At 38.5% G+C, this 24,619-nt stretch overlaps 1 protein-coding gene across 4 annotated transcripts in view; it reads left to right on the forward strand.

Annotated features, from left to right (window-relative positions):
- HSPB11 (heat shock protein family B (small) member 11) overlaps window positions 1–24,201 on the forward strand; it is a 34,457-nt gene extending 10,256 nt beyond the window's left edge. For 3 of the 4 annotated variants that reach the window (XM_029947855.1, XM_029947856.1, XM_029947854.1), the window contains exons 2-5: window positions 947–1,059; window positions 10,770–10,876; window positions 12,527–12,595; window positions 23,908–24,201. In XM_029947855.1, the coding sequence (XP_029803715.1) occupies window positions 962–1,059; window positions 10,770–10,876; window positions 12,527–12,595; window positions 23,908–24,092 (459 nt within the window). In that variant the 5' untranslated portion in view covers window positions 947–961 and the 3' untranslated portion in view covers window positions 24,093–24,201. Of the gene's footprint in view, window positions 1–946; window positions 1,060–10,769; window positions 10,877–12,526; window positions 12,596–16,577; window positions 16,622–18,491; window positions 18,699–23,907 lie in introns of those variants that run through there. The other variant, XM_029947857.1, reaches the window with a different exon arrangement.
- Window positions 24,202–24,619: the final 418 nt, after the last annotated feature.

Genomic DNA, 24,619 nt, shown 5'->3' on the forward strand with positions numbered 1-24,619 from the left:
GTTAAGTGTCTTAGTTTCATCTCAGGTCATGATCTCATGGTTCATGGATTTGAGCCCCATGTCGGGCTCCATGCTGAAATTGCGAGCCTGCTTGGGATTCTCTCTTTCCCTCTCTCTCGGTCCCTTCCCTACTTGCTCTCTCTGTCTCTCTCAAAATAAATAAATAAACTTAAAAAATTAAAAAAAATAAATTTCAGAAGTATAACAATATAAATAATTTTTTAAAATTTACCCACTACTTTGATGAAAATAATTAAAACTTGCTATTTGCAACAATGTGGATGGAACTGGAGGGTATTATGCTGAGAGAAAGACAGATATCACATGATTTCACTCATATGTGGAATTTGAGAAACTTAACAGATGATCAAAAGGGAAGGGTAGGAAAAACCAGATAAAAACAGAGAAGGAGGCAAACCATAAGAAACTCTTACTCTTAAATACAGAGAACAAACTGAGGGTTGATGGGGATGGGGAAAATGGGTGATAGGCATTAAGGAGGGCACTTGTTAGGATGAGCACTGGGTGTTATATGTAAGTGATGAATCACTGGATTCTACTCCTGAAGCCAAGACTAACTGCATGTTAACTAATTTGAGAATAATTTTTTTAAAAATTTACCCATTAATTCATCACTTTAGTTTGTTAATTGTTTCTATATCATTATTGAGGACTTTTAATTTTAGAATCAGAGAAATGATATCAGTTAGAGTAGTGTGAGTCATGTTTTGTGGAGTTAGAGTGGTAGAAATAGTCCTTCTCTTAAGATTACTCCTGGGAGAGGTTAGAAAAGTTTACTTATGTAAATAAACGTTAGAGTCCCTCTCACTTGTTGAATAGCTTGGTTGTTAAGCTGCGTGCTAGGCAACAGGCTTTCTCTCTCTTCCTTTTCTCAGATCAAGTTCAGAGATTCAAGAATTTATTTTTGCTATTGTTTTATTTGCAGATTAAACACTTTAAGATGAGAAAAATTGACCTGTGTTTGAGCTCTGAGGGGACAGAAGTGATTTTAGCTACATCAAGTGATGAAAAACACCCTCCTGAAAATATGATTGATGGGTAAGAATTACTATTTTTTCTTCCTTAAAGTCTTGATAGTAAGTCAGTGAACCCCTTGAGTACTGGGACTATCCTTTACAACAACGAGAACTTTTAAACATAGTTTAATAAATGTTTGGTGGAGTATATTATGTGACTATATTCAACTTTGGTACCATTCCTGAAACCAATTCAGTTATGTATATTTAGGTTTTCGATCTTTTCTTTATGGTTCTTAAACCGATCTTTTATAGAAATAGTTTTTTATGAAGTGGATTAAAAAGCAAAACTTCAAACAAACAACTACTTCATTTTATGGAAGAGTACATTTTAAGATCTGGTTGTGATTTTATTCCGAGTTTTTTAAGTAAATAGATAAAAACATTGTAACTTCTCATCTATTGCCTATTTCCTTAGTGGTCTAAGCAACATCTTTGCCAAATTGAATGCTTAACTTCCTCCTGTCCACATGCATTGTTTGGTTCTCAGCTTCTTGATATCATTCCAGTTTCCTCTCTTCACTGTTAGAGCTTATTCTAGGTAGAGATAAATATCATTCTCAGGCTTTAGAATTCCAAGAAAAAATAGTTAGTGGGAAAACTCCTTTTTTAATAGTTGTGACCATTTTATTACTCTCTTGAGTTCTCTTTCTTTTTGTTTTGTTTTGTTTTAATGTTTTATTTATTTTTGATACAGAGAGAGACAGAGCATGAGAGGGGGAGGGGCAGAGAGAGAAGGAGAATCGGAAGCAGGCTCCAGGCTCTGAGCTAGCTGTCAGCACAGAGCCTGATGCGGGGCTCGAACCCACAAACATGAGATCTGACCTGAGCTGAAGTCAGAGGCTTAACCGGCTGAGCCACCCAGGCACCCCTTGAGTTCTCTTTCTTGATATCTGTACACTGACCAGGGTTTGACTCATAGAATCATGTAATTTTAGAGCTGGAAGGATTTAGGAATTTATCTTACCTAAGCTTTTCATTTTAGACTTGCGGTAAGAGATGTCTGAAGAGGTCAAGTACTAGTTTTAATTATTGAAGGGAGAGCCAGTTATAACACAGGTCTTGAGGGTTCTTTTGTGTGTTCTGTTGTGAATCCCTGTATCTGGATAAAATTCTAGCAATTCATTCTCTTCCTTTAAGCCTAGTTGTTATCTCCTCTCTAACATCTTTTCCTTTGCCCTCTTCTAGGATTAGTTTATCTTTTTGTTGGACTCTAAAAGAATTTGGTATATTACCTTGTATTATTCTTTTATTATGTAATTGTCTATTTTTAATGTGTGTCCTCTCTTAACTATGAATTGCTACAAGTTAGAGACTATGACTTGCTCAACTTTGGCTCCACAGTGTCTTAAAATAGTTGTTGAGTAGCTTGTTGAATTAGACTATCAAATATCACACTCAAATTATATTGGAAAGTAGCTGAGTACACACACACACACACACACATACACACACACACCTGCATGCATGTATTACTTTTTATTTGTATAGGGCTTTATAGTTTCATGGACGTTGTCATTTGACCCTCACCATAAGCTTGGGAAATAAGAGGCAAAATATTTTACAAATGTATTTTCAATCCATTGTAAAGATGAGGAAAAGGATAATCAGAGGTAAAGATGACTTGTTCAAAATTACACAGATAAACAAGTGGTGGAATCAACACTCATGTCCTCTAACCCCTAGTTTGGGATTCTGTGTACTATACTATCATAACTCAAACTTTAGGTTTGAATAGAAAACTTAATATCTGTTTTTGGCCTGTGCCTCTTAAATCTTCTTCATCTTTTACTTCCTAAAATTCAGGTAGTTAATAGTTATTTATCCCACTCTGCCTTAATGTGGGGACTGCTGTGAGGATATACAGACATAAGAAGATTCACCTTAAGTTGTTTTCAGAAATAGAGATCTTTCCAAATATCAGTCCATATTAATGAATAAGAACACAATATTTAGATTAGACAAAACTCTTAGTACAGAAAACTATATGGAATAAAAGTAGTTACTGAACCTGATAACTGGGCAGAACATATCAGAGACTTTTAATGCATATGCATTTCCAATAAATACTATTAGACTTTATATAATAGACACTAAAAATTATTCTCTGCTCATGGGTTGGTGTGCCTAAAAAGTAACTATAGAATTATTTGGAGAAAACAGTGCCATAAATTTGCCTCCATTAGGTAGTTCTCCCAACTCTCAATTTCCTCAGGAATAAGAGTTAAAGAAAGTGATTATATTTCTACTTGCTTTTGACTCTACTTTTGCCCTCTGATATTTAACATGTCCATAAAAGAGGAGGAAGGAACACTATATGTTTTCTTTTTTTTTTCCTTAAGAATTTTTTTAATGTTTATTTTTTGAGAGACAGAGCATGAACGGGGGAGGGGCAGAGAGAGAGAGTCACAGATTCCAAAGCAGGCTCCAGGCTCTGAGCTGCTAGCTTTGAGCCCAGTGTGGGGTTTGAATTTACGAACCATGAGATCATGACCTCAGCTGAAGTCAGATGCTTAAGTGACTGAGCCACCCAGGCATCCCTCACTTACATGTTTTCAAGTTTCACCCATATCAGTGCTTCATTCATTTTTATCACCAAATAATATTCCATTGTATATTTATAGCACATTTGATTTATCTATTCATCAGCTGATGGATATTCAAGTTGTTTCTACTTTTAGGCTGAATTTTCTCCAATCTTATTAAAAAATGCCAACTTACAAATCCAAGGAACTCAGCAAACCCCAAGCAAGGTAATTCCAAAGAGACCATACTGCAGTCTGCTGAAAAATAAGAAAAATATTTCTTAAGTGGCTGCAGGACAAAATACGTTAACTATAAGGGAACAATAGTACCAATGACAGCTATGGAATGCAGGTGACAATGGAACAATATCTTAAATGCTGAAGAAAGAAGCAACTACAAAAACCCCCTATCAGCTCAGAATTCTGTGTCTAGCTATATATCCTTCAAAAATCAGAGTGAGATAAAGACATTTTATTCATCCCAAGTAGCCCTGCCCCACAGGAAATGCTAAAGGCAGTTCTGCATATTGAAGTGTTATAATAGTAAGTGAAAATTCAAACTTACAGGAAGAAATTAGGTGCGTTGGAAATGGTAAATATTTGGGTAGATGTAAAAAAACTATCCTTTTTCTTTTAATATTTTTTAAAAAGTCCACTGACCACACAATGGGGGAAAAACATATTGTACTGTGGTATTTATTAGATATGTATAGTAGTAAATGTAATATATGTGAATTTAAAAGATATGAAAATAATGACACACAAGTAGAATTCAATGTAAATTGACTAACATGAGGTTATTATGACCTTGAGAATATAAAACCAATAGAAAATTGAATGCAATTTTATGGGTTTTTCTATTCAGCCAAAAGTAGATAGGAAAGGAGAAATAGAACAAGAAAAAAAAATAGATGAGAGGGACAAATAAAAAATGAATAGCAAGATGGTAGACTTAAACCCAACCATATCAATAATTATAGTAAATGCCAATGGGCAAGCCACTTTAATTACATGACAGAAATTGTCCAACTGGAAGGGTGCCTGGGTGACTCATTTGGTTGAGCGTCTGACTTCAGCTCAGCTCAGGACATGATCTCATGGTCCGTGGGTTGAAGCCCTGCGTGGGTCTCTGTGCTGACAGCTCAGAGCCTGGACTCTGCTTTGGATTCGGTGTCTCTGTATCTCTCTCTCTCTCTCTGCCCCTCCCCTCCTTGTGCTCTGTCTCTGTCTCTCTCAAAAATAAATAAACATTAAAAAAATTGAAATGATCAGACCCATGATAAAAGTACAAGACCCATGTAAATGCTGTCCGCAAGAGATATATTTTAAATATAAAGTCACAAATAAGTTGAAAATAAGATGAAAAAGATGCATTCTATAAACAATAAACATAAGAAAGTAACTGGATATATTCATATCAAAGTAGAATGTAAAAAAGGAGAATTATCAGAGATAAAGGGGACATTTTATAAGGTATGAGCATCTTTTTATCAGGAAGAGCTAATAATCCTAAATGTATATTGACCTAATAATAGATCTTCAAAATTTAAAAGCAAAAACTGACAGATGAAAGAGAGAAATAGACAAATCTGTAATTATACTTGGAGATTTTAACACCTTTCTTTCAGTAATGGTAAAGCAACTAGATAAAAAGTCTAAAGATACAGATAGTAAAGACATAGTAAAGATAGAATGATCTGCACAGTACTGTCAGGCACCTTGACTTAACTGGCGTCTATATGACACTATAATCAACAATGACACATGGAAAAAGTATATGTTAAACATTCACTAAAATGTACTGGGCCATAAAGTCTCAATAAATGTCAAAATTGAGATCGTAGGGAATATATTCTCAAATAAATGGTAAACGTGAGATGATTGTGTTAACTAACTTTATTGTGGTCATAATTTCACAACATATATGTGTATCAAATCATCATGTTGTATACCTTAAACTTATGTAATGTTGTTGTTGAGTATATTGCAATAAAGCTGGTGAAAAAAGAATTCGTTCTCTGACCACTATGTAATTAACATACGAATAAATTTTAAAACGACACCTGGAAAAATATCCTTGAAACTTAGATATTAAACACGGCACTTCTAAATAACCCACAAGTCAAAGAAAAAATCACAAGGGATATTAGAAAATATTTGTAACTGAATGATGATGAAAACAATATATTCACATTTGTGGATGCAGCTAAAGTGATGCTTCCAGGAAAATTTATAGCATAAATATTTTATATTATAAAGAAGAAATTTTGAGTCAACAAATATATTTCCACCTTAGGAAGCTAGATAAAGAAAGAGCAAATTATGCCCAAAGAAAATAGAAGAAAATAAATAATAAAGACCAAAAATCAATGAAATAGAAAATAGACAATTAGAAAAAATTAACAAAACCAAAATTAATTATCTGAAAGGATTAATAAAAGTTATAAACCGCTAGCAAGATTGTCCAAGAAGGAATAGAGAAAATATAAATTGCCAGTATCAACAATGAAAGAAACAATATTGGGGCACCTTGGTGGCTCAGTCAGTTAAGCATCCAACTTCGGCTCAGGTCGTGGTCTCACAGTTCGTGGGTTCAAGCCCCATGTTGGCCTCTGTGCTGACAGCTGAGAGCATGGAGCCTGCTTCCGATTCTGTGTCTCCCTCTCTCTCTGCCCCTCCCATGCTCATTTTCTCTCTCTCTCTCTCTCTCTCTCTCTCTCTCTCAAAAATAAATAAACATTAGGGGCGCCTGGGTGGCTCGGTCAGTTAAGCCTCCGACTTCGGCTCGGGTCAGATCTCACGTTCGTGGGTTGGAGCCCCGCATCAGGCTCTGTGCTGACAGCTAGCTCGGAGCCTGGAGCCTGCTTCCAGTTCTGTGTCTCCTTCTCTCTCTGTCCCTCCCCCTCTATGCTCTGTCTCTCTCTGTATCAAAAATAAATAAAACATTTAAAAAATTTAAAAAATAATAACAAATAAATAAACATTTTTAAAAATGGGGGGGGGCACCTGGGTGGCTCAGTCAGTTAAGTGTCTGACTTTGGCTCAGGTCATGTTCTCACAGTCTGTGGGTTCAAGCCCCTCATCAGGCTCTGTGCTGACAGCTCAGAGCCTGGAGCCTGCTTTGGATGTTGTGTCTCCTTCTCTCTCTGCCCCTCCCATGTTCACTCTCTGTCTCTCTCTCTCTTAAAATAGATTTAGAAAAATTTAAAAAAAATTTTTAAAGCAGTATCACTACAGCTTCTAAAAGATTAATAAGTCACCAACAAGTACAAATTGAAGATATCAAATCATTATATTGTATACGTGAAATTAATATGTTAGATGTCAGTTATACCTCAATTTTAAAATAACTTTAATTAGAGGTGCCTGGGTGGCTCAGTTGGTTAGACATCCAACTTCGACTCAGGTAATGATCTCTCAGTTCATGGGCTCTGCATCAGGCTCTGCGCTGCACAGCTCAGAGCCTAGAGCCTGCTTTGGATTCTCTCTCTCTCTCTCTCTCTCTTTCTCCCCTCCCTTGCTTGTGCTCTGTCTCTCTCTTTAATTAAAAAGATATTTTTAATTAAAAAAGAAATTTAGGCTAATAAATTTGACAACTTAAATGGACAGTTGCCTTGAACAACTCAACCTATAAAAATGACAAAAGATGAAAGAATATTTGAATAGCCATGTATCTATTGTATAAATTCTACCAGATATTTTGAGGAAAAAGTAATGTAAATCTTTCAAAAATAGAAGAGGAAACATTTCTCAAGTTGTTTTTTATGAGAACAGTGTAACCCTGAAACTAAAATCTGACAAAGACATTACAAGGAAAGGGAGGAAAGGAAACAAGAAAGGAAAATTAAAGACCAGTATCCTTTATGAACATAGACTCAAAAATCCTTATAAATTGAATCCAGCAAATGGAATTAGCCCTGGGAATGCAAGGTTGGCATATTTACCACTTTATCATAGGAGTACAAGGTTGAGTGTAATTCAGCACATTGCCAGAACAAGGGAGGAAAATCATATGATCATCCTAGTAGATGAAGAAAAAGTATTTGACAAAATCCAGCATTCATTCATGATAACAATTCTTAGCAAACAAAGAAGAGAGGGGAACTACCTCAATCTGATCAAGTCATCTAATAAACACGTTCAGCTTAGTGCTGAAATAATAAATGCTTTCTCCCTGAGATTGGAAACGGAGCAAGAATGTTTGCTCTCGCCATTTCTATTCAGCATTGCCCTGGAGTTTAAACCATGCAATAAGGGGAAAAAAGACATAAAAAGCATAAATATTGGAAAGAAGGAATAAAATTGCCTTTGTTCACAGATTGCATTGTTTCATCTAAACCTACAAAAAACAAGGAATCTACCAAAAAAAAAAACTACTGGAGCTAATAAATAAATTAGCAAGGTCAATATATAAAAATCAATTGTATTACTATATAATAGCAGGAAACAGTTGGAAATTGAAGTTTAAAAAATTACATTTACAATAGCAGTTAAAATGTAAGAGTTAAGAATAAATTTAATATGATATGCAAGACCTTTACACTGAAAACTATAAAATGTTGCTGAGAAAAATTAAATAAATAGATGAAAAGATTCACCACATTAATGATTGGAACACTTCATATTGTTAGGATGCAATTGCTCCCTAAAATAACCTATCAATTCAGCACACTGTCAATTAAAATCTCAACTGACTTTTTACATTAAAAAGTTGATTTTGAAATGTATACGGAAATGCAAGGGCCTAGTCTTGTCAAAATAATCTTGAAAAAGGAGAAAGATTGAGCACTTATGTGATTTGATTTCAAGACTTAAAAATAACTTACAGTAATCAAAATAGCATGATATTTTTGTAAAGAGAGGTATGTTTATCAGTGGAACAGAGTAGAAAGCCCAGAAATATACTCACTTATACAGGACAATTAATTTTCTTTTCTTAAAAGGTTTTTTAAATGTTTATTTATTTTTGAGAGAGAGAAAGAGAGAACACGAGCAGGGGAGGGCAGAGAGAGATGGAGACACAGAATCTGAAGCAGGCTCCAGGCTCTGAGCTGTCAGCACAGAGCTCAGCATGGGACTTAAACTCACAGACCATGAGATCATGACCTAAGCCAAGTTGGACACTTAATCTACTGAGCCACCCAGGTGCCCCAAGGTCAACTAATTTTCAACGGAAGGCTAAGGATACACAAACAGAACAAAGGAATAAAATGGAGGAGGCAGAAATGGATCTACCCATATATAGACATTTTAGGCAAAGACATCAAGGCAATTCAATAAGAAAAGGAAAGTCTTTTAATAAATGGTGCTGGAACAACTGAATAAATATACAGATAAAAATGAACGTTTACCTGTACCTCATACCAAACACAAAAGTTAATTCAAGATGGATCATAGATATCCACTCAGCTAAAATTACTAAGCTTTGAGAAGAAAACATTAGAATGTACCTTCATGACAATAGGATAGGCAAGATTTCTTAGGACCTAAAAATCACTAACCATAAAATAAAAAAGTAGTAAAACTGGACTTTACCAAAAATAAAACTTCTACTCATTGAAAGACACAAGGAAGAAAAGGAAAAAGCAATGTACAGACTGGGAGAAAAGATACACAGTACATATCACCTCGCAAAGGACTCCTATAAAAATTGATAGTAAAGTACAGTTGACCTTTGAACAACATGGGTTTGAGCTGCATGGGATTTTTCCCAATTAATATATGTACAGTGGTATAATATATTTTCTCTTCCTGCAGATTTTCTTTTTTCTTTTTAAGATATAATTTATTGTCGGGGTGCCTGGGTGGCTCAGTCAGTTAAGCCTCCGACTTCGGCTCAGGTCAGATCTCACGTTCGTGGGTTCGAGCCCCACATCAGGCTCTGTGCTGACAGCTAGCTCAGAGCCTGGAGCCTGCTTCTGGTTCTATGTCTCCTTCTCTCTCTGCCCCTCCCTTTCTCATGCTCTGTCTCTCTCTGTATCAAAAATAAAATAAAACATTAAAAAATTATATGAAAAAATAAAATATAATATAATTTATTGTCAAGTTGGCTTCCATATAACACCCAGTGCTCATCCCAGCAAGTGCCCTCCTCCATGCCCGTCACCCATTTTTCCCTCTCCCCTACCCCCCATCAACCCTCAGTTTGTTCTCAGTATTTAAGAGTCTCTTATGGTTTGCCTCCCTCCCTCTCCTTAACTATTTTTTCACCCCTTCTCTTCCCCTATGGTGCTCTATTAAGTTTCTCCTGTTCCACATATGAGTGAAAGCATATGGTATTTGTCTCTCTGCCTGACTTATTTCACTCAGCCTAATACTCTCGAGTTCCATCTGTGTTGCTACAAATGGCCAGATTTCATTCTTTCTCATTGCCATGTAGTATATTCCATTGTATATATAAACCACATCTTCTTGATCCATTCATCGGTTGAACCTGCAGATTTTCTTAACATGTTCTTTACTCCAGCTTACTATAATTATATATGTGACATAAAATTGAGTGCATTTTTTCTCAGCACACATCTATTCTGCATCTACTATGGGTCAGCCATTGTTATAATTGCTGGGATACAAAGATAAGTAAGAGAAAGTGGTAGGACTCTGAGAACTCGGCGTCTAGCAGGAGGCATAAAAACACAAGAAATAAGTACCATTGCAAAAATGGATGCTGAGTTCAAGGGAGGCCTGAGGAAGTGATTCTGATTTGTTGGAGTTGGGAGATGGAATCAAAGAGTGAATAAACTTGTAAGAGGAAAAAAGGCTTTCGGCTCAAGAAAACTTGTGAACTAAGTGAGGCACAGAAACATGAGCCTGTGTGACGTGTTTGCAGCACCTTAATTGGCCCAATGGGATTCCGGTAATGGGAGAGGACACGTGATGGGAGACAGTGTACCTTACTAATGGCCTGGATTGTACAGGGTCGTAAAATGCCATACTGCACAGTCGTATTTATAGGCAGTAAGGGGCCGGTGAAGGCTTTTAGACCACAGAGTGATATTAATTCTGTTCCCATGTTTTTAAAAAATAGATCTAGTAGTGAAGAAGAATTATTAAAGTTGGGGAAAGATTAGAGGCGGAAGGAAGAGATAGAAAGGGATTACAAAAATCCAGGGTCATTTATATTTTTTAATACTTATTCACTAGAATTTTGTGATTAAACAGTTTTATTTGGCTCTTTCTTTCTCTTTTTCTTTAAAATTAACAATAGGAATGCAGAAACATTTTGGACCACAACAGGAATGTTTCCCCAAGAGTTCATTCTTTGTTTTCACAAACATGTAAGGATTGAAAGACTTGTAATCCAAAGTTACTTTGGTAAGCATATTATATGTGATTATTCATCATCTTTTAATTTTCCCATAGGCAGGGGGCACATATGTAAACTTTTGGCAAACCAAGTAAACTTTTTGGCAGAACACTAACTTTTTTGCAGTTTTATGGCTGGGGTGGGAGAGTGAGGGATATGGGTTAACTGCCTAGAGCACAGTTAGCTTCTCTAAAATTGCAAATTTGAAACCCTTCCAAAGTGCATAATAATTTCCATGCAATTTACTATGCGAAAATCTTTGGCAAAAGACCTATTATGAACATAATAAGCCAGCTTGCCAGAACACTAAGTTCTTCAACATCTTTATGTCAGATTCATTTGTCTTAGGGTTCTCTGTCAAATTCTTTCTGAAAATCTGATAACCCTGATTATTTGCATTGGATAGTTTTGATCCTTCTAATAATAATGGCATTTTCTCAGGGGTTTAGGTGGAGGCTCTCCCATTGGAACATCATTCTAATCCTGTCTCATATTTATTTAAGGATAAAGTATTTCAGACAAAGTCATGGCAAGATACAGTATATCCCAGATGGTTCAAATGAAGAGACTTTTTTGATGAGATTACTTACAAAATTATGGTTCTGGATAAGGGAACAAACCAGGGATGGTGAGAAGGCCCCGAAACTGGCCACAGCAATAAGTCATTACCACCCCTGGGCTAAGGGATGGAAACAGCATTACTGGAGCCCAGTGGGAGTTGGAGCCTGTGGCCCAGGAGCAGCTGTAGTCATGAAGGGACCCAACCACTGTCAATGACATGGCCCAGAAGCAGGAAGGGAGTAGAGAAAAAACAGCTTGATCTCACTTTGCCACTGCCTTCTGGGTTCCTCCCAGTGCCTCCCAGTGCCGCCCGTTAGCCAAACCTGACGAGTGACCACTGGTGCAGTCCACAGGGGTCCTCCCCCTAGGGCACAGAAAAGAGAAGAATGGTTCTGGGGTAGCAGGATCTGGGTTAGGAGAATGGAGAAAAGTCAATGCAGAATGAAGATGCCTACGTTCTGGTTAAGTTTCTCTTCTGTCATTAATTGTAGAGGCTCCAGAGTCAGACATACCTAAAGTTTGAATTCCACTTCTGGCCCTTACTAGTTGTGTATCATTGAGTACTTTGCCTTACTTCTCTAGGGTGCCTGATTTCTCCAAGCCTGTTTCTCATCAGTAAAGTGGATTGGTAATATTTTTTCTCATAAGATTATGGTCACAGTGAATGAGTAAATATGCCTGACTCACAGTAGTTTCTCCATAAAGGTTTATGACCAAGACCAATAATGATAATGATAATAATAATGATATCATCAGAATACACAATACACAATAACTAATAAATAATATATTATTATTATTATTACCAGTATTCAAAAAACTGTGGTTTGATACAAAATTCAAAGGCTCTACTAACTTGTGTCATGTGCTTGCAAACATTTATAAGATTACAGTGACACAAGACTGGATTTTACCATTGAGCCACACAGAAAAAGAGTATGTGAATAATTTTCAATGCTGTTTCCGATCCCAGTATTTTGTGCAGTCCCACCAGTGGTCGACATTTTTAGACAGAGGAAAAAAGGGATATAGGGACAGCCACGTAAAATCAGGTAGGTAATTAACACTTTATTCATTTTGTTTACTTACAATGTCAGTGAAAACGTTGAGGATTGAAAAGAGCACATCTAAAGAGCCAGTGGATTTTGAGCCATGGATTGAAAGAGGTATGTGCTTGGGGCTCCTGGGTGGCTCAGTCGGTTAAGCGGCCAGCTTTGGCTCAGGTCATGATCTCACAATTCATGGGTTTGAGCCCCGCGTCGGGCTCTGTGCTGACAGCTAGCGCAGAGCCTGGAGTCTGCTTCAGATTCTGTGTGTCCCTCTCTGACCCTCCCCTGTTTGCATTCTCTCTCTGTCTCTCAAAAATAAATTTAAAAAAATTTTAGAAAGAAAGAAAGAAAGAAAGAGGTATGTGCTTGTTTTACCAGCAATGTTTTGATCATGAAGAAGTGGTATTGTCCTTTGACTGTATATTTCCAATTCAACTGCATTTTGGTAGAAAAAGATGACTCTTGTGACTTATTTAGCACCCAGAAAAACCCAGGTTTGAATACAAGACTGCTTTTTTTACTTACGGGTTATTTAACTGTTTGCATGTTAATACTTAATTTTCTCGGGTTTCAGAATCCTTATCTGAAAAACGGAGATGGTAACCTACCATTTAAGGTTTTTGTGAACTGGAGTATCTGGCATATGGTAGACAGTAAATATTAGTTTCTTGTCTTTCCTTCCTTCCTAATTAGTGGTACTATTTAAATATCAGCAGAATTGTCTCTAGTTAAACACAACATATATCCTTCATGTATCTATTTCTTTTCCTTCCATGAAAATAATAGTAAAGAAATAACGACTCGGGGCACCTGGGTGGCTTACTTGGTTGAACATCTGACTTCAGTTTGGGTCATGATCTCATGATTTGTGAGCTCAAGACACACATGGGGCTCTTGGCTGTCAGTGTGGGGCCCACTTTGGATCCTTTGCCCCCCTCTCTGCCCCTCCCCTGCTCATGCAAGCATGCTATCTCTCTCAAAAATAAATAAAAAAATAAGAAAGAAAAGAAGAAGAAAAAAAGAAAGAGAAGGAGGCATAAACAAGGGCAAAAAATAAAAGCAAACAAAAAACACAGGAGACCAAAGCAAATGTGAGAGATGGATATTATGAAAGAGAGGATACAGCTGGAAGAGAAGTCACTTATGTAGCTGAATGGAGTAGGTTATAACCTAAGTGCTCGTCAAGGAGAATATCAATGTGAAGCAAGCCAGTTTGCTCAAACAGAACCCTAGAAAGGTCTAGAACTTGAATGTAAGAGGTACCATGGAAAGTGCAAGTGAGACACAGACCAGAAAACAAGTGTGATTAGTTGAATATCTACATATAGAATGTTTGGACCCTTGGTAAGTTCTCCTATCCCACAACACTGGACCACAAACCTCCTGCAAGGGGAGACTAGGAACACTGAGTGTTGAGGCTCAGAACTCAGGGAGACCAGGCATAGTAGAGGAAGTGAGGCATGGAGTTGAAAACGGGATTTAAGTGGAAGACTGTGTACTGAATGGTGGGAACTCCTCTGTGCTCTATTTATGATGGCAACCAAGAATATAGCCCTGGCCAGAAGATTGAATGATTCATTTTTGGAGAAACTGAATGGGTGCGAAAACAGACCTATGGATGCTGACAAAGGCTAATTCGCTCCTGGCCACTTATTGAAATCCACTAGTCAGTGAGCCTGGTTGATGCACACAATTTTCAAGTGATTTATGATAAGTAACAAAAGACAGGGGCGCTTGGGTGGCTTAGTTGGTTAGCTGTCCGACTTCGGCTCAGGTCACGATTTTACAGTTTGTGGGTTCGAGCCCTGCATTGGGCTCTGTGCTGACAGCTCAGAGCCTGGAGTCTGCTTATGATTCTGTATCTCCCTCTCTCTCTGCTCCTGCCCCACTCATATTCCCCCCCCCTCAAAATTAAACATAAAAAAAGGTAACAATAAAAGGTAACAAAAGACAGCCAAAGATCACAAAGACATTTGATGAAGGCCTCAAACCCTGAATATAATGAAGCCTTTAGTTCTAATTCCAGTATACAGGAAACAGAGGCTAGAGGAACAAATTTAATGAAACCATGAAGAGGCAAGATGACAATATGTATGCCATTCTACATTCTGGTCTCTTTAATAAGTCTTACAAGGGAAAAAATGATGGGGGGGGGAATCAGAGATGAAAAGAATTTAAATCAAATTCTGAATTGAATAAGCAACTATAAAAAGACATTTTGGGAACATTGGGAGATTTGAATATGGACTGGCTATTATATGATCTTAAAGCAGTTTAAAAAAATTTTTTTAGTGTTGATTTATTTTTGAGAGAAATGACCTGAGCTAAAGTTGGACCAACTGAGCCACGCAGGCACCCCTACAGCTTTTTTTAATGTTAGTATGATAATATTATGGTTACATAAGAAAATATCCTTATTATTTAGAGATAGATAATCAAGTGTTTGGAGGTGAAATGTCATGTTGTCATAGAATATACTTTAAAATACTTGAGCAAAAAAATTCCATAAATCAAGAATACTGAAATGTTAGTAATTATAAAATCAAGATGATAGGTATATACAGGAATTATATCCTGTCTTATGTATGTGAACTTTTCTGATTTTTCATCATTATAAAACTAAACAAATGAAAGGAGAGGTTATTATTAACTCCTGGTAGAGAAGGAATAATACAAGAAAGAAAATGGGATCGCAGTCCGTTACTCATTTCAGCAGTAAATGCCATTTACATAGGCAATAATGTAACCATCAAATACTGATTTCAAAATTGAGAGGATGGCAGGAAGGAAAATTTGCAGGAGGAAGAAGAGAATACTGGTCTAAGAGTCCTAAACTTTCTCCTACCACGATATAAAGTCAGTGAAACATTTATAAATTGAGAAAAGGAATATAAACATGTTATAATTCCAGGGAAAAAAGCTTAAGGAATTGAAAACATAACCTCTCAGGAGGAGAAAGAAAGGGTCAAGCAGGGGATTAGTGTTCATTACCTCAGAGAGCAGTTACGAAACAAAGTCAAGCACAATCTTACTTCCCAGAGACTACCCTGTTTGTAGTATGTGCCTTGAAGAATTGTGTACCCTAACTATTCTGATATAGATAAAATTAATTTCTAAATAATGTCAGTATTTATTACTATATCAATCAAATATTTCATGTTTCCAGGGCACCTGGGTGGCTTGGTCAGTTAAGCATCCGACTTTGGCTCAGGTCACGATCTCACTGTTCATGAGTTTGAGCTTCGCATTGGGCTCTGTGCTGACAGCTCAGAGCGTGGAACCTGCTTTGGGTTCTGTGTCTGCCTTTCTCTCTGCCCCTCCCCAACTCACACTCTGTCTCTGTCTCTCAAAGATAAATATTTTTAAAAAGTTCAAATACTTAATGTTTCCTAAAAATGTTTGATATGATTAATTTGTGACCAACTAAGTTAATGCTTTAAAATTACATAAGTAAAGATTTAAGTTAGATACCTGAAAAGATCAATTCATGGGCAGCATAATCCAACATCACAGTAAAAATTTAGTGTGAGAAACTGAGCAATAGTCGTTACCCATGAGAGTGGTAATAAGCTGGCTTTTTTCAAGGGGTACATGGGTGGTGGCTCAGTTGGTGAATCCACCATGGGTCAGGTCATAATCTAGTGGTTGGTGAGTTCAAGCCCTGCATCCGGCTCTGCATCAACAGCATGGAGCCTGCTTGAGGGTTGAGATTCTCCTTCTGCCCGTGCCCCACTCTCGTGCTCCCTCTCTCTTTCAAAATAAATAAACTTAAAAAAGTATGGCTCCTTTCGGGCCTGTAATAAATGTTAGAAGTGATCCTTAAAAGAGATTTCCACATTTTATCCAGTCCTTACTTTATATTCCTTCACTGTAATTTACATTTCCTTTTGTTTATACTTAGAGATACTCTGGAGCTCACAGTTTATCTTTCATGCTTTTATACCATATATTCCTATTTTGAAATTGAATCTTAACCCCAAACCCTGATAAGTCTGATCTAACTGTAGTTTACCAGACATCATGTTTTGCTGAGCATAAACTTCAGTAGCTGTCCTCATGTATTTTGGTCCCTAACTCATTCCTGTTAAATTTGTTTTAGAACTAGTCCACACAGAGGGGCAACTCCAAAATGAAGAAGTTATGGTAAGTAAATACACTTGGTAGAGATAAACATTATCTTTAGCCAGCACAATGTATTTAAAATTTAAATCTATCGCTTTAGTGATAAAGTTAATAAGTACCTTCATGATCTATTATAGGTTCTATACCCAGTCAACCAACAGAGAAAGTTATTCTCAATAATATTGTAATCTAAATATAGCATTCATAAACTAGGCTCTTATCTAGTAGAATGACAGCAAGGATAAAACAGTTCACTTACTTATCTTTATTTTGTTCATTGATTTGAAGTATTTATTTGCTTTGCTTTCTTTCATTTGATTCTGTAGGCCTTTTAGAATAGGAATCGAAAAATGTCGAGATGCCCAAATCAGGTGTTAATTTAAGCATGAAAGGACAAGGGAGATTCACGTAAGGGGAACTGGAGCATAGGATCAGCAACAAATAAGCCAAAGAGAAATGAGGTGGAAAGAGAACCAGCATTTTTCGACAACATTCCATTCGGCTTTGCTTGTCAAGTGGAATGAATGCCTGTTGATGAAGCTGATGCCTCATCAGGAGTTTCTCTGTTCCTGCTAGTTTATCAGGCCCTGGTTTTAGACAAACACAAAAAAAGTGAAACAACTGAATGTGTGGGGGTTTTTTTAGATGGTAGTTTTGTTTAATTAAGGTTTCTCTAAATGAGGCTTAATGTCTATTAAGTTTCCTTCTTCACGACTTGGCACAACGTTTCAAAAGATTCTATAAGAAGTTTTTGAATCCTATTAATTATCTTCTCTACCACCCACATGTGCCCAACGACCAGAGAGGCCAGTGGGGGCCAGAAAAATGATTAATTAGACTGAATTTTGCTCGTTTTTTGTCCATGTTTACTAATGGGTTATGATTAGTAAGCTTCTGCTAAGTATTTTGTTTCAGGACTCACTGTGAATCAAGGAGCATTGCAAAATTATATAGAACATTGGGAAAATAGTAAGGGACAAAGGGAAGCTGGAAATCACCTGTGATTTTTTTAGCTTGCCACAACAGCTTTTACTACATTTTTTTCTTCAAGTTGTCACTATGCATCACATAGATATCAAAATGAATTTTGTATCTTTTTAAACCATATTATAAGCTTCATAATTAAAATTAAATGTATGAAAATAGGCAAATGTTAATTTCATTTTTACATTACAAGTAATATACAGGGATCACGTTATGCATGTTCTTGCTACCATGATCATCACCTTGTAAATTATTCTCCAAGACTAAATTTCAAGGAATAGAATTACTGGGTCCATCAGTGTAGATATGTTTATAGCTGCTTATGTACATTGTCAATTTGCTTTCCAGAGAACTTATATACATGTGAAAGTATAGTAATGTCGTAGGGTATATAGTCAGAGGATCATAAAACAAGGGAAATCTCCTAACATGGAAAATCCTTCAGAAGGACATTTTTTTAAAAAATGTTTATTTTTGAGAGAGAGAGTGCAAGCAGGGGAAGGGCGGGGGGGGGGAGGGGGGGGACAAAGGATCTGAAGCGACTGTGCCACCAGCATCGAGCCCAAGGGAGGGCTTGAACTCACGAACTGTGAGATCGTGGCCTGAGCTGAAGTTGGACACTCAACTGACTGAGCCACCCAGGCGCCCCATAGACGGACACTTAATCAGATATGTAAAGTTGCAGTTGTTAGCTTCACCTGCTTCTTTTCATCAAACCAATGCTGGTGTTTGCTTGCTATCATCAGAGCAACTGTACTGTTATATGCAGCCAGCTTCTCTTCTGGATGTTATATATTATTATATATTCAGGATATCATTCTTGCATTCAAACCCTTTCCTCTGCTAACTGCCATTCAACAGTTAACTGGAATTGCTAAAAGCATTCGTATTGATTTCTCCATTACAGGCCCGGGATGGCCACGCCATCTACTTGAGATTCATCATTATGTCTGCCTTTGATCATTTTGCATCTGTGCACAGAGTCTCTGCAGAGGGAATGGCAGTCTCAAATCTTTCTTAGTATAACAAAATACACCTGCATGATTTTTTAACAATATGTTTATTTAAACACGAAGTTGTCATTGATATGCTTTATTAAAGGGATTTGTATCAATCTGTTTCAGTTTTTATTTTCTCTTCAACATTTTGTGCAAAGGAATTGGTTCCTTAGGAGTGCTGGTCACCATGTAGGCTATAAGAAAGTTGTCACTTCCATATACAGCTTAGCAAAGGAAATGACTATATGTGAAAACTTCACTGGTAATACATTGTGTCCTCACAACATCGAGCAGGGTGCCCTTCAAATCTCAGTGCATTAATATTTTTTAGGTTCAGTGCATTAATTTTTTAACTGACGAAAAGGGCTAAGTGAGCAATATAGACACTGAATGTCTGAGTTCAGAAAAGAGAAAGTACTTATGGGAAGGTTTCATGGAGGTGACATGAGCTTGGCCTTGTAGGACAAGTAACTATTTCTTTTAATTTTATTTTGTCTTGATTTGAAAATCTCAGAGAAGAATTTGGAAAAACATCATCAGACTTCCCATAGACAATCATTATTAATATTTGACTTTTTGTGTATGTTGGAGAGGTAAGGAACAGCATAGGACAGATCGGAGGGAAACAAAACTTCTCTGAATGTGCTTTATTATATAGCTTGACTTTGAAAACATAAATACTAATATAGCCAAAAATTAAAACAAATCCGGAATATTGAAAACAAACAGAAACGCACGACCCTAACTTTATCTCAGATTGATAAATGCCCAGACATGATGGCATTAGAACACGGTATTTTGCCTGTGGGGTCCAGATTAGTTTCTTGGGGCTGCCATGATTACTACAAATGTGGTGGTTTAAAACAATAGAAATTCCGTCTCTCACAGTCCTAGAGGCTACAAGTCAGAAATGAAGGTATTGACAGTGTTTGTTTTTCCTGGTGATTCTGAGGGAGAATCTGTCCTATGCCTTTCTCTCAGTTCCTGGTGTTGCTGGAAATCCTTGGCTTGTAGCACCGTAGCTCCACTTGGCCTCTGTCATCATGTGCCATTCTCTCTGTGTGTCTTCACATCTGCCCTCTGTGCAGATCTGTTTCTGTGTATCTTCTCTTATAAGGACATCAGTCCTATTGAATTAGGGCCCAGCCTACTCCAGTATGACCTCATCTTAACTGATTATATCTGCAATGTATTTTCAAGTAAAGTCACAATCAAGAATTAAGACTTCAACATGTCTTTTTAGAGACAGTTCAACTCACAACACAATCTTAGTGAAATATTTTTATGAGAGTTAATTTCATGTGTTATATTGACTGGGCTGCAATGCCCAAATATTAGTTCAAACATTCTGAATGTTTACCTGTGTGGGTAATGAGATGAAGGGAAGGTGATTGCTAGGCCGAGCATTTAATTGCCTGCCTGAGACACTTCGAAGCTCTTTCCTCTTTCTGTCACAATGACCAGCAATGATGTTCTGCACAGTAACTACTTCATCAATCTGGGTCTGGAAGTGAGCCTGGTGATGGTGGGTAGCAGACCTCTCAGCCAATGTGAGATGGACATCCAGAAAGATTTTGAGCTCATTGGAATATAACCTAGCCTATCCTGACTGATTCACAGACAAATCTGGAATGTGGCTTAGCCTACAGAGCAAGTGACCTGCTTTCTTCTACAAGTCAGTGGCATGAAAAATGGTAATTAATTAAGGGAGGGGGTTCACTCTAGATTCAGAAAGGCATGAGAGGCCCAGTAACTTCATGCTATGTGTGGGTCTTATTTGGTTCTGATTTGAGCAAACCAACTGAAAATAAGGCATTTTAAAAATAATTGAGGGAATACATTTACAGATTGGGTGTTACTTTCATTTGCTAGGTATGTTATTAGCATTAAGCTTAGGCAAGAAAATGCTCGTATTTTTCAGAGATGTGTAAATAGGGGTAAAATGACATAACTGAAATTTGCTTTAAAATACATAAGCAGATTTTCTTAAGAGAAAAAGTGTTAGCTGAAACAAATATGGCAATAAATTGTTAGATCTGGGTGGTGGATATATGGGGGGGTGCTTCACTGTACCCATCTCTTTATCTTTGTGTCTGCTTGACGTTCTTCATAATAGAAAAATAAAAGTCAATAAAGCTCCTGAGGGTATCTTTGTATTGCCCCTCAGATGATTTCCTTAGAAGAGATTCCCAGAGGGAACAGGTCAAAGTTAGGAACAGTTTTAAGGCTCTTAATACTTCCTGATAAACTACTTACCCAGATTTGTTGCATAAAGTTACTCTTAGGTCAGTTTTAAGTAAGTAAATGGAGGAGAATAAGAAAGGTATTTGAAAGAGCAGTGTTGGTGATTGGAGATGTGAAGATGGGCACTATGATCAAACGCATTTGGAGAGGGATGAATATTTAAGTCTGACTAGGGCAAAGAGCAAGACAAAAACCGGGCATCACAGCCAGATCAGAGAGAGCCTTCAGTGCTTTCAAATGGTTTCCCTTAACTCTGGAGCCATTTAAGGTTTTTAGAAGGAAGGTGACTTAGAGCAATTGTGTTCATGTTCAATAAAATGAAATGCTAAGGGGTTTCTTTTGGCCAACTTCCTAAACTGAAATGTCAATGATTCTTTGTGTAAGAAAGACTCGCGGATTGCTGGAAGGGATCTCCAGAGGTGGTCTGATTGATCTCTTTGGCACAGGCCTAATAAGTTTATCTAAGTCTTTTTTTCTCTATTTCTGCCTTCTGCGGATACAGAGCACAAGTTATCAGTGTCAGTGCTTGTCCTACTGCTTTATGGTACTTAAAACCAGCACTCTTTAACCTGCGTTTTCCTGGGCTTTAAAAACTCATTTCACCCTTATAAACGCCTCTCCAAGTTCGTGGCTTTATCTTTTTTCCTCCTCACTGCTGAACCCCATCATTTTTTCAAAGTCTCATTTGTCCCCAGCTGGCTTCCTCGATCCCCTTCATCCCCCATCGGGGTTTAGCTCCACCCCCACTGACTCCTGACTCACATTGTGCTGTGTGTGCTATGTGCTTTAGACCTTTGAGTCTGCCTCCCCTTTCCTTAGGTATCTGTGCAGATTGCTTCCTCAGGTACTTCAGATCCGTACACAAAGTCTAGACAGGCCTTCTCTTGGCCTCTGGTGTCTAAAATTATCATGTCTCATCACCCTGGCCGTCTCCTGCCCACCCACCCACACCGCTGCAGCGTGAACACAGTCCGTCTTCCTTCCTGTGTTGTTTTTCTCCTGTGTTCTGGGACAAGCCGCCCTGTGGCCTGTGTTTCAGGGGTTCTGGTGCCTTACTCCTCTTTTCTCACTAAAATTCAACTTAGATCCCCTCACCCCCACCTTAATCATATCCCAAGCAGGCTTTGAACGAGGAGGCAACGCCACCTCCTTTCAGGTGTGTATATCTTGGGTAGGAGCTCAATTGATTGAATTGCCCTTGGCTCCCACAGGCTTTCAGGGATGGCCCTACCTATTACTATGCATATTTTTCTTTTTTTTTTTAAGTTTATTTATTTATTTTGAGAGAGAGAGAGCGAGCAGAGGAGGGGCCGAGAGAGAGGGAGAGAGGGAATCCCAGGCTGGCTCTGTATGGTCAGCCCAAAGCAGAGCTTAACTCACTAACTGAAATCGTGACCTGAGCCAAAATCAGATTTAAAAATAGTAAGAATTAAATCTCAGGACCAGAAGAGGCTGCTGTATGCGCCTTAGTTGTTTAGACTACTATAACAAGAAGGCCATACACTGGGTGGCTCATAGACAACAGAAATTTACCTCTTACAGTTGCAGAGCCCAGATGTCTGACATCAGGGTGTCAGCACGGTCAGGTGAGGGCCCTCTTCTGGGGCTGCAGACTTCTTGTGTCTCCCTCTGGTGGAGGGAGACCACTGGCTCTCTGGGGCCTCTTTTATTAAAGCACTGATCTCATCCATAAGGAGGTCCCTCTCATTCAGCATTCCTCCTCTGATACTTTCATGTTGGGCTTTAGGATTTAGCCTGTGAATCTGGGGAGGGATATGAATATTCAGACTATAGAGGTATTACAAGAAATTTCGATATTAGAACAATCACCACTGGACTATATCTTGGTGAAATTACTGAACCTCAAGTATAAAGAAAGAATGTGACAGGTTTCTGGGCAGAATAGAAGCAATTCAGGTAGTGCTAGGAGTAATCAGTTAGGCTGGCCTCAGACTTCTCCTCTCAGGCTTCGAGACAACACAGAGCAATGTCTGCAAGTCTCTGAGGTAGAGACTGAAACACAAGAGTCAACCCCAGCCAGGTGTCCTGCAGGCTTACAGACCATAGACTGGCAGTTCCAAGTATGTAAGACTTCAGGGAATACAAGATCCATGCGCTCTTCTTGAAAAAAACTACTGAGACCTTTTTTCTTTTTTTTAATTTTTTTTAATGTTTTATTTATTTTTGATACAGAGAGAGACAGAGCATGAGAGGGGGAGGGGCAGAGAGAGAAGGAGACACAGAACCAGAAACAGGCTCCAGGCTCTGAGCTAGCTGTCTGCCCAGAGCCTGATGCGGGGCTCGAACCCACGAATGTGAGATCTGACCTGAGCCGAAGTAGGAGGCTTAACCGACTGAGCCACCCAGGTGCCCCCTCCTTTTTTTTTTTTAGAGAGAAAGAGAGAAAGCAAGCAAGTGTGAGCAGGGGAGAGGGACAGAGGGAGAGAGAAGATCCCAAGCAGTTTCCATATTCAGTGCAGAGCCCAGCGTGGGGTTTGATCCCACGATCCTGAAATCCTGCCTGAGCTGAAATGAAGAGTCAGACACTCAACTGGCTGAGCCACTCAGGCGCCCCTGACTTGAGACTCTCAGTGATGTAATCGATATGGCAGAATAGGTGTCCTGAATCCTTCTTCAATCAAACCCCTAACTATGTTGGATGAAATATGTTAACATACTTCCTTAAATTCATGGCTGAGCTTACCAGAAATGAAATAGTTTGTGACCTGTTCAGGAGAATTAGAGTTAGGTCCAAACTTCTTGAGTGCTCTGCATTTGTTCTTTTTTCCCACCATTGCCGTGTGGATTTCTCCACTTGATTATTTATTTTTAATGTTTATTCATTTTTGAAAGACAGGAGAGACGGTGTGTGAGTGGGGGAGGGGCAGCAAGAGAGAGGGACACAGAATCCGAAGCAGGCCCCAGGCTCTGAGCTGTCAGCACAGAGCCCAGCATGGGGCTCGAACTCATAATCTGTGAGATCATGACCTGAGCTGAAGTCGGACGCTTAACCGACTGAGCCACCCAGGTGCCTCGAGGTTTCTCCACTTTAATACCCTTTTCCCTTCCCGCGTTCTCCAGGTTCCCATCGCAGATTATGGAAGGCCTGGGCCTCCTTGAGGACCAAGCCCAACTGCCCGCCCAGCTCGAGGGATTGCTCTGTGCTCTGTACTCCCTGGGCAGATTGTCTTTATCTCCGCCGTCCCCATCGTATTTGCTTTGAGTTATGGTCATTGCCATGTACGCCTAGTCCCCCACGAGGGTAAGCTGCTGGAGAGCAATGGCTGGGCCTCGTCTGTCTATGCATTTCTCAGCACAGGGAAGAAGAATCCATGCTCAATTCATGTCTGAAGCATTAAACTGAAGAGAATTGAATTGGAGCGCTTGGGGTCAATTTTAACATTCTAAAGCCTCCTCCGTTCCAGCCACTATTGTTCATTGAAAACTGGGAGCTTTCTGTGCATTTATAGGCATGAATCCGGGACCATCTGAGAAGGGGTTCAGACGGGCATGGTCTTAGCCGCTGTCTCCTTTTGTGGAACTTGGCACTTAGGAAGAACAGCGCTCAGCTGTGCCTTAGCCCCGCCGTTTTCCAAGCGGCTCATTCTCGGTATAACCTCACAGACTCATGCCAGCACTTCTTTAGCAGGATGAAGAATTTTCATTCTGTGTCCCTACTGTCCTGCCTTCCCTCCATCCCCCACTCCCTAAAAGGGGGGCCCAAGGAGGCAGTTGTGAAACAATAATAATAATAATGGCCAACACATCCGTGGCATTTTCTCCAAGGCAGGCA

The sequence above is a fragment of the Suricata suricatta genome, chromosome 8 (genome assembly GCF_006229205.1).
Source record: "Suricata suricatta isolate VVHF042 chromosome 8, meerkat_22Aug2017_6uvM2_HiC, whole genome shotgun sequence".
Lineage (NCBI taxonomy): Eukaryota > Metazoa > Chordata > Mammalia > Carnivora > Herpestidae > Suricata > Suricata suricatta.